Source organism: Haliotis rufescens, unplaced genomic scaffold (assembly GCF_023055435.1).
Source record: "Haliotis rufescens isolate VD_foot unplaced genomic scaffold, xgHalRufe1.0.p SCAF_14, whole genome shotgun sequence".
Lineage (NCBI taxonomy): Eukaryota > Metazoa > Mollusca > Gastropoda > Lepetellida > Haliotidae > Haliotis > Haliotis rufescens.
The window spans coordinates 25,898,324-25,908,933 of NW_025963824.1; the positions used below are offsets into that span (position 1 = coordinate 25,898,324).

The 10,610-nt window shown below is 38.4% G+C and overlaps 1 protein-coding gene across 1 annotated transcript; it reads right to left on the reverse strand.

Moving 5' to 3' along the window:
* Positions 1-1,792: 1,792 nt before the first annotated feature.
* On the reverse strand, positions 1,793-10,263 carry LOC124131251. Its single transcript, XM_048395203.1, has 4 exons — positions 10,162-10,263; positions 4,234-5,558; positions 4,009-4,089; positions 1,793-2,286 (listed from the first exon to the last, which is right to left on the reverse strand). The coding sequence occupies exons 2-4, from the start codon at positions 4,439-4,441 to the stop codon at positions 1,793-1,795; spliced, it is 783 nt and encodes a 260-aa protein (XP_048251160.1). The 5' UTR covers positions 4,442-5,558; positions 10,162-10,263.
* Between the last annotated feature and the right edge of the window lie 347 nt (positions 10,264-10,610).

The following is a 10,610-nucleotide window of genomic DNA, read 5'->3' on the forward strand; positions in this document are numbered from 1 at the left end:
TATGTAAAATGCCTTTGAGCGATAAATCACAAGTGAAAAGGACTTTCACTGTAAATTCGAACGAGCCTCAGTCGTAGCAGATAAGCTAAAAGTAAGAAATATCAATCTAGGCTAGTTTATTGCAACCGTGTTTGGGGGTTGGAGGTTTTTGCATTGTTTTGTCTTTTCTTGATAATAGTTATTCTGCTTTAACACAATTACAGTTGATTTCCATTGCATTCAGGTAATATTTGAGTAAGATGAATAGGCGCCGTGATATGTCTCATTTAACCGACTGCAACTCTGCATTGCGAAGTACGGTACGTCAGACGACTCGGCCACCGTGCGCCCTTGATTTAAGAAATGGATCTTGCATCCGAAATAAGTATGCATCTCCCTTTTCTCTAGTATTGAATCTGCGGTACCACTGTGATATGACCTACACTGTGATGTTCATATATTTCACAATTATAATATAAGTTTACCGGGTATTTTTCGTAGAGACGACGGAATCCATTTGTGTTAGAGACGGATGAGCTAATTTTTTAATAAGAAATATCAAAATGTGAATTACATTCTCAGGTGGAGAATATATCTAGTGTTTATGAATCCCTACTGTATCAAGTATCAATGTGTAAGTGAAGAGAATGGAGAATTGTTTGTCATTAATGTATTTATTTATTGTTAAATGTGACAATGTGTATCTCAGTTATCTCCCTTTTCTCTTGTATTGAATCTGTGGTACCACTGTGATATGAGCTGTACTGTGATGTTCATCTATTTCATAATAGTAATTTATGTTCAAAGGGTATTATTATGATTCTATTATTATTCTTGTTAATGAACGGATTCACACCCCACAGCAAGCGATGTTTTCTTGGGAATCTCGGTTTTGTCAGCTATTATTTCATGTGCATCCTGAGAAATCACATTGAACATGCATCATTATCACGGTAAATAGACAGCAACATGTTCGCCGAAAGTCTAAGCAATATGTAGTAATTCAATGCAACTACTGTCATTGGTTTTGCTTTTTGAATGGAGTCCTTCCTTCTCCCAGAGACCATATAATAGACTATTATATGGTCTCTGCTTCTCCCCACAAAATAATTCCTTGTCAGTTGAGGATAGGGATGTGTCGAAATGATAACGGGCATCACCTGTAAGAATAACCATCCACAATATGAATATGTGATTATACACAACTTTTTGAACTAAGTGTGATCATTTGTACTACTATTTCCTTTCTTTTGATATGTCATAGGCATACTTAAAAATATTAATAAGCGTTCCTCAATATACATTTATGTTTGAAGTCTGACTTCGTTGGACATTGATCATGCTCTGGTTTACCTGGCCAATATTTGATTATGAATAGCCCGCCATATAGCTGGAACGTCTCATTTACCCATTTGTGGTATTAAACAACATGCACTCACACACCGATTATAAAAAAAGAAAGTTTTAAATACTTCTCAACCGAGCAGATACTGCAATTATGATACTAAGAATATAACTGGTTCCAGTCAAGTTCATGTAATCGGACAACCGGAATATTAACACTGACAGTAAACAAGTTATCTGGAAACATATATATCTAATTAAAAACCCGAGGAATGTATTTTTGCAATATAAACCTAACTTTACTTTAAACACGGATCTTATGAGCTTGCAAAAACAGTTTGATAAAATGGTTACTGAGGAGACGAGATTGGCGACTTTTAAAACCAACATGACATATACGTATACCAATCTGGGCTTGTATCCTTCATTAAATGTAACCATATTAAATCAACAGATTTACCTGTCAGATTTACCTGTCAGATTTCGGGATGATGTTCAGAAATGAAGTAAGAACACGTAAAGCTGTCTTTTCATCCATCTTCATATTGTTTGGAATAGCAAAGTCTTTAGCAGATGTTTCTAATTCTGAGATCCTGCTCAAAAAACTTTGGTCCATGCTCATGTCAATTACACCATTTATGACTGTTAGATTTTCGAACAAATCATTGTTGATGTAAACCATGACAGCTTTTGCTACATTTGAGTTGTATTGGGAAGCAGCATGTGTAGCTTGTGTTGTGAAGGTAAGCACCATGACCGGTTTTGATGGATAGAAAACGCAAATGTCACACATGACATTTCTTGGTACTGACTTCGAGCAGCTTATATCAAGTAACACAGACATTGTCCTGCAAACAAATACATGGCTTGCATTTTGGCCACCGAGAAGTAGAATCCTTTTGTACACGTCGTTATAAGAGTCATGCAAAATATGCCTTGCTTCACGTGGAAATATGAAGATCTCTGTAAATATAAAAAGGAACAACATAATTTGGTAAGAATGAGAAAGTTATAAGTTAACATTGCATCAACTTGGTTTGTATTCAACTCTCAATTGTCCATATTCCAACTCGAACTAAAAGAGCGTCATACGACTCTCATACGACGAATTGTTTGATCAAGGTTACAACAATTAAGTCCTCAGCAAATCTTTTAAATAGTTTTATGGAAAACACGTGGATGCCATTTCCAAATTTGACGCATCCCCCGCCATGAGTGACTGAGATGGGTTTAACACCGCTTTGAACAATATTTTAGGTATACCAGGTGATGTCAGATGAATGTGGGAGGAAAGCCCGAAGTGATGCAGGTCTTAGACGTTTACTACTTTGATGAAACCCGCGAACACGTGTATGGTGCTGACAAACCTTGAAACATAATCGGGGCGAACCGGGATTCGAACCCACGATCATAGGTTTCTGGGATGCTCAAGGCACGCAATCCCTAGACGACTGTGGCACCAATGTCCCCTGCCCTGCCATTGGGCACATTCGAATTTTGTTTGTTCATATAGTATTGAATAATATGGAAGTTAATGTTAACTATAAACAAAGTGTCCCATAAAGACTTAAGACCCGTGAAGATCCGGGGTAGAATAGATCTTCAGCAACCCATGCTTGCCGTAAAAGGCGACTATGCTTGTCGTAAAAGGCGACTAACGGGATCGGGTGGTCAGGCTCGCTGACTTGGTTGATGCATGTCATCGATCCCAATTGCGTGGATCGATGCTCATGATATTAATCACTGGATTGTCTGGTCCAGACTCGATTATTTACAGACCGCCGTCATAGATTTTCTTAGAGAAGCATGGCAAAGTTACATGAATGTAACTTCAGTAGTTTCCGAGAAGATTTATCACCATTTGAGACACTATGCACTGAATTATTATAGATCTAGGGCAGTAACTGTGTAAAATATAATTTACGACACCAATTTTCGAGCTCAGTTATTATAAATATCTCTAAGCTAAACTTGCAAAGTTTAATTCATGTAACGTCAATAGCTTCTGAGAAAACTTGTCCCCATTTCAGACACGATGCACTTTGTAAATTAAAACAGATCAAGGGCCGTAACTGTGTAAAAAAATAATTTATGGCACCAATTTTCGAAGTCTTGATAAGAATATCTTTGATAAGCATGAACGTTTCATTCAAGTAACTTCAGGAGTTTTTGAGAAACCTTGTCCACATTTCACGCAGTATGCACTAAGTTGAAAAGCATTGAGCAAGGACTATCACTCTATAAAAATGAATTAAAGACGTCAATTTTCGAACTCATTTGACATCGTGACAACTAACATCATTGTGTGAAATATCATTTCTCTAACTTACTATTATGGAATGACGGACGGACGGAGGAACGAACTCCGTTCCTATATCCCCCGCCCCACTTCGTGATTTCTGATGCACATCCGTATTTTGACTTGTATCACATGTTCCTGTGTTTTTTCAGATGAACAACTGACTTGCCTTTGCATGTGTTTGCGACGATCGCCCAATTATAGGCAGGATAAGCTCGCCTGTTCGCGAACACCTGGTATCATCCATACTTGATAGTAATTCAAAAACACGTTCTTATTTACGAAATGATGCATCGTAAACAATATTGCAAGATGTGACCTACAGATCTCTTTCTGAGTGCACTTATTATTGTCGCATGTCTTTTATTTAGAACTAAGATCCTTACCAGCCTTACGACGGACAAACGAGATGACATCTTGACGTTCTTCTCTTGTCAGGGAGGGTGGTGGTAATTTCGAAAATTGTTCTGAAACATATTATTCCAGCATTATAGAATTATATTTTGCCATACCTAATAGATTTAATGAGTTGTCAAATGGTATTCTTATGAAATATTTACATGTTGGTTTACTAACATTAGGAGCATAGTGTAACAATAGAACATGAAAACCTGTGGTTCCTTTGACAGCTGAGGTATCTTCATCGTCATCCGTTGAAGAGTAGTTATCGGTCTTTGCCAAAATACACTGCACTTCTTCGTCTTCTGAGTGAAAGGTACTTGAAACATCGCTCTCGTCTCCAGTCGTTGACATTGTGCTGGTGACCTCCAACTTATGTTTCAGTGAGATCGTTAATTCTTTCTTTGACAAATTAAGCATTGTGAACGTAGTTTCTCTAGCCACTGGTCAGTGCCTATTCGCGTACATGTACTGTTGTCAATGCCTACTTGATACAACCTGGGCCCAGAATCAAAGAACACAATTCCATCAAAGTACCGAATAGATATTTCCAAAACATATAGTGAACTTTGTGGAACCTCGTGGAAAGTTGTCCTGATGAGATTATTTGGTGGTTGGTCAATTTTACCCTTTAGGTCAAGGACTGACAATTCTGAAGAAAGCTTTTCCTTAATTGCCGTCTCAAAAGCTTGTTGGTTGATTTGGATTTTGTATAGAGCATCCCTTATTTGTATTACTCTGTTTGTCCTGTCTTCTGGAATCGCCTCCAACTGAAATCCAGATATCACTGCAACTTTCGACTTTGTACTTTCATCAGTTTTTTCAGATATTCCAACATAATAAGATCCTCCGTTGGGCACTTTAGACAGGGAGGTGATATTGTCTCTTAACTTCAGGTCCTTCCAAATGTATTTAAGTAAATCAAAATTGCCCTGTTGGATTCTAGGTAAATAATTAGCTGGATAAAATGATTTGAACTCTCTGTTTCTACATTCATGTAGTTCTATTTCAGTGGGTAAACCTCGCACTTCTGGCTCAGTCACAATGTTGTTTTGCTTGTTTGTCAAAATTGATAAAATGTTCAGAATTGATGGATCCAAGTTTGCAAAGTCAAATCTTATTTTTGTATTGAATGAAATAGTTGCTAATTGTTTATGGTCCTGGTTCACTGAGATGACCACAAAATCACTGTAACTTTGAAATTCTGTTTTCACGCTCAGCCATTCACGTGCGAAGGCATTAATGTACAGTGTACCATCAGATAACAAGTCATTAAGGGGACTGCTGATGAACTCATCAAATCTTTCCAAACATCTATCGTTTGGTTGTTGTCCCTTTAGATGTACAAGTATTGATCCACCATTAGTGTTTCTTAGTGCAGACGCTCTGGTGAGAATTTGATTTAAAGTATCTCGCTTTTCCTCACACCTCCTCCCTTTTATCACCCATTCTTTAGCATGAACGATGAATACATTTGGGTCAATCGTTCCTCCAAGCGTGTAAGCCCGTTCGACTGCAACGCAGTTCTCACACGTTTCTGTAATATAAATAGAGAAAATAATCATCATCTTCTCATATTGTATTCACCGACGAATTAATTGTCTTTAAATTGATGATTGTAAGATATATGCATCAGATTGTATGTGTTTGTTAAACACAAAAGGATAATTGATATTGCACTCATTTGAGGCACTGCTATTAGCTGTGCAGACTTGCATCTCTTAGCCCTGTTAGGATCAACAACTCGTGAGTTCAGTCTATCGCCCTGTTTTTCACCATTGGTTTGTCAGCACCATAACTATGCTCTCGGGTTTATAGTTTTATATGTCAAGTAAAATTAATCTCAGGATTAATAATTCCTGTTAAAATCTAACTCTGAGCACTTTCATGTGATAGCGTTGTCCTTTGACCTTCATATTTTTATTATCCAAACTTAAGATTTTGAAAAAACAACTATGCTGGGTATACAATGAAATTAAGCCATAAGGCTCTGTAGTTCGCACGGTGTTATCTGGTATATGTGGAACATTAGGTTTAGGGGTCACCTTCTTATTTAAAGCTTGACGATGTGTAAAATAACCCAATAACTACCCATGGCGAGGAATAACGGTTTATTTGTCCCTCGAGAAATTAACGTTGTTATTTTCACTCGGGACAGATAATCCGTCTCGTCACTCGTTAATTATTGTGTATAACAATAATTTCAAAGTGCGCTTTTCAAGATCTAGATATGCCCATTTTCTCAACGATAAACATCATCATTGAGTTTTGATCACGTGGTTACAATATGGGTTGTAATCAACAGTCAGGTGAATGCAAAGTTATATTTTAACGGCGTGTGCAGCGTACGTACATTGCCAGCACTAACTGAAAGCAACATACGTGCAGATGTAGTATTTAAAGCGCTACTGGCCTAGGTCGGTTTTAAATGTAACCGCTCGCAGTCACCCGACAGTCGATTATTACCCAGATTGTAACCACGTGATCAAAACTCAATGATGATGTTTATCGCTAAGAAAATGGACATTTCTTGAAAAGCGCACTTTGCCATTTTTATTACTGTTAGTAATATTCACTATTGGCGGAATGGTTTGTTTTCACGTTATGGGTATTAGCACACATGCAGCTATCTTCGTTAATTAATCATAGCAATATTGACAGACTGAATGATCTGCTTCACGACTGACACAATGGAGAATTTATGTTGCGTATTTTCTACTTAGATCGCGTCAAATACGCAGGTTTTCTACGTCATGGAAAACCTGCTGCCTCAAAAAGTTTGTTCCAACACGTGCGACGTGTGGGCGGGCATTTTCTTGCTGCATAACGACGATACGTTCTTGCATTTGCGCAAAGAGTATGAGGGCTGGTCAGAAAGTTCTAAGCCTAACAAACAAAACCAATTCCAGTCAGGAAGAAATTTACTAAAGCCACCCTGAAAACCACATTCACGGCAGCTTTGCGGTCGTCGTTGTCGTCATAGCGCTTTCCACGAAAGTGTTCTTTCAGTTTAGGAAACAGGTGGAAATCACTTGGTGCCAGGTCTGGCGAGTATGAAGGGTTAGGAAACTCTTTGAAACCCACTTTGTCGCACAGCAGCCTTTGCAAGTTGAGAGGTGTGAGAAGAGGCATTGTCATGAAATAGTAGAACTCCAGCAGTCAGCATTCCTCGCCACCCTTCTTTCACAGAATCTCTCAGGCGATGAAGCTAATCATCATAGGCACCGGTAATGGTCTTTTGACTTTCTATGTAATCAACAAGGACCACACCCTTTGCATCCCGGAATACAGTATCCATAACATTTTTCTCTGAACATGAAGACTTGAATTTCTTTGCTGCCAGAGAAGTGGAAGGGCTTCATTCAATGGAGTGACGTTTTGACTCGGGATAGACCCATGTATCATTACCCGTTACCCATCTCTTTTTGAATTTGAAGAAATCCTCCTCAATAATTAGCTCTAACTTTTGCGGGGAAATGTCAGTTCTTTCCCCCCGTATGATCAGAATTTAGAAACTTTGACACCCAACGAACAGATATCTTATTCATCTGGAAATGTTCATGAATAATAGTTTCAATGGATCCATAGCCTAGACCTGTGTCTTCCTCAAGTTCAGCAATGGTAATACGTCTATCTGAGAGTATAAAGTTTTCTATCTCCTGATTGAATCTTCATTGATGGAAGCTGATGGACGTCCAGACCTAGGGTCATCATCAAGGCTTGTTCTCCGAGCCTTAAACATAGCTGCCGTATGTTAAACACTGGAATAGCTAGAGCACCAATCCCCATACACTCGTGACATGCGGTCATGAATTTCTTGGGGAGAACTTTTCTCGTTCTCTTCCATTTCTGTGTCTATTTGGACCCCTATCATGTTCAATGGTTGTCACTAGTATACAAACGGCCCCAACAGACCAAACACATTGCAATGAAATACTCAAACAATGTACTACATTCACTAGTTCACTTTGTCATGGCCCATAGTCGAAATTAGTCAGGCTCAGAACTTTTTGACCAGCCCTTGTAGAACATGATCCAGAATGATATCTTCGCGGTTTCAAATTACCATGAACATTGACGAGTTGAGTTTCTCCCAGGAGTCGTGACGCCACCCAATACCATAACACTTCCCATCCCAAACTAAGGACGTTGTGTTGTGTTGTCTACACAATGCTAGGTGTTGCGTACGGTTCTGACACTATTTACCCAAGAACTGTCTGCACTGTTAATGTGGAAGTTTGGTATTGATTCCGTAGATGCAACAACCGTATATGGTTGTTTTGTTGACGTTGAAGACCGGCCCGTTTCAAGTCATGTAGATAGAGTCTCCAAAGAAATGACATTGAGTTTTGATGAACATTAAAATGTCTTGCAACTTCGGTTTGCGCCATTCCTGTTTGCCGCATTCCCACAGCGTTACACGTTAATTTTTCAGCAAGTTGTGGCACATAAGGAAGAGAATATATGATGTCAATTTCTTTATTATAAGGAACACAGCGTTTCGGTGTATATGCTTACTCCTTCGTCAGGTGAACTACCAGCTATTCACCCGATGAAGGAGTAAGCATGTACTCTGAAAAGTTGTGTTCCTCATAATAAAGAAGTTGACATCCATATATTCTCTTCCTTATGATCATCACTTCTAAATGCCTTTTAAAGACCTGGAGTTGTTGCCTAGTTTAAGGTTATTTACGGTTAACTAAAGTGTTTTAATGAGCACCCGATAGCTAAACAATCACTGCATTCTGTTCACTTTATAAATACATGTGTGTGAGTATCATGCTCCCAAGAAATACGAAAACATCCAAATTATGCGCCGTGCTTGAACATGCATGTGGAAATTTTGAGTGGGTGAGTGAGTATGGTTTTACGCCGCTGTTAGGAATATTCCTGCAATATCACTGTGGGGGACACCAGAAATTGGCTTCACACATAATACCCATGTGGGTAATCGAACCCGGGTCTTATTTCAGCCATATGTGAATAATCAAGTCTGCACCAGACGATCCAGTGATTATGAGAACATCGAAAGTGGAATATTGCTGGGGTGGCAACAACAAACAAACCTAATCTCGTCGATCGATGCTCATGATGTCAATCACTGAATGATGATGTCCATGTGTTACTTGGTAGTTAATTAGTTTATCTTTTTGTATTGTATCCTAGTCCATATACATAAGTATTTTACTTTGTCAGCTAGTAGAAATATGTCGCCGGATATATTTAACGTTAGTGTATTTAATATTCCACGATTTATCTCTATTTCTTTTTACGTACGCTTCTCTCACTTTTACTCCTGGTTGTCTCACCAGCAGTATCACGTGCGCATAGTTGGGGTGTGACTCTGACACTTTCAAATGTTACTTTTTCTCACGTCACAGACACATAATTACTCGTTTCATACTGACGGCCCGTTCACCCGGGCAAACGTTTGTACACGAGGATAGAAATTTGGTCAGTGCCTTGCTTTAAAAGGAATTTCCTCAAGGTTATAAATAACTTACGAATAAAGTTTATCAAGGTTTCGTTCACTTCTCTCTGTGACTGAACATAAATTGATATTGATGCTGTCTATATCTTTTACAGATAACAAATCCTTTTAACACCATCATCACCGCCTCAGTCCATTCAATAACATCGTCGATAAAATGGCGCCCGAACAGGGACAGGGGTAGATCCAGAACATCCGTGACAACGTCATCAGACCATCAACATCCTCAAGATCGATTTCATCTACATCGAAGTCATCATCGACAAATATCACAATCTATCATTTGCCATGTTTCTTTAGTCATTATTGTAGGAGACAAAACCATAACAGGTTTGTGTTCCTAGAAGAGGAGCCATCATGGCTATGTGTTGCACCATCTGACGCTGTCATTTCATATAGTATTCTTCAGTCTACCATGTTGGTATTATATATTGAAATATGTTAGTTTATCATATAATCGAAATGTATTGAAGCAGCGTATATATATCTTTAGCAATGTAGCTGTTTATTATTCAGATAAAGTGAAATAGCATTTATGTGAAAGCTTTGATTGTGTAATACACTGCTGCTTGTTCAGTGATTACAAGAAAGCTCTTGATAGTTTACAATTGCCGTTAAAAGGAATTTCAAATGGACAAAACATACATACCCGTATCACTCAGCTGTCCAAGACTCTGCATCCTGAATGAAATCATGCATAATTGCAGTTGTGGTCTATAGGTCTCTGTTCATTCCATGTGGTGTCTAAACTGAAACGGAACAGAAACAAATTCTAAGGAAAAGTGGAAGAAAAAATATGTCTCTATTTGCCGAATTTGAATTTTGAAGAAAAACCCAAAGATAAATTTCAAAGGCGGAGAATGAGTAAACAATCAAGCAATATAAGTCAACAGATTTGTTTCGATGACAAATAAATTATATATTAACATGAATTCATAAGGTATGAGTGAGTGAGTGAGTGAGTGAGTTAATATTTAAAGTCACAGCGGCAATACATAAGGTATGAGTGAGTGAGTGAGTTGGTTTAACGGTGAACAGTATTTTACTTATACCACGGCGTGTACGCTTTACGTGGAAGGAAGGCAGAAATGATGCATG

Coding starts and splice junctions, on each gene's coding strand:
- LOC124131251 (XM_048395203.1), bottom strand. CDS start 4,441: ATGCTTAATTTGTCAAAGAAAGAATTAACGATCTCACTGAAACATAAG. Junction 4,090..4,233: donor AGCTGTCAAAGGAACCACAG/GTTTTCATGTTC, acceptor AATATGTTTCAG/AACAATTTTCGAAATTACCA. Junction 2,287..4,008: donor GTTTGTCCGTCGTAAGGCTG/GTAAGGATCTTA, acceptor TTATATTTACAG/AGATCTTCATATTTCCACGT.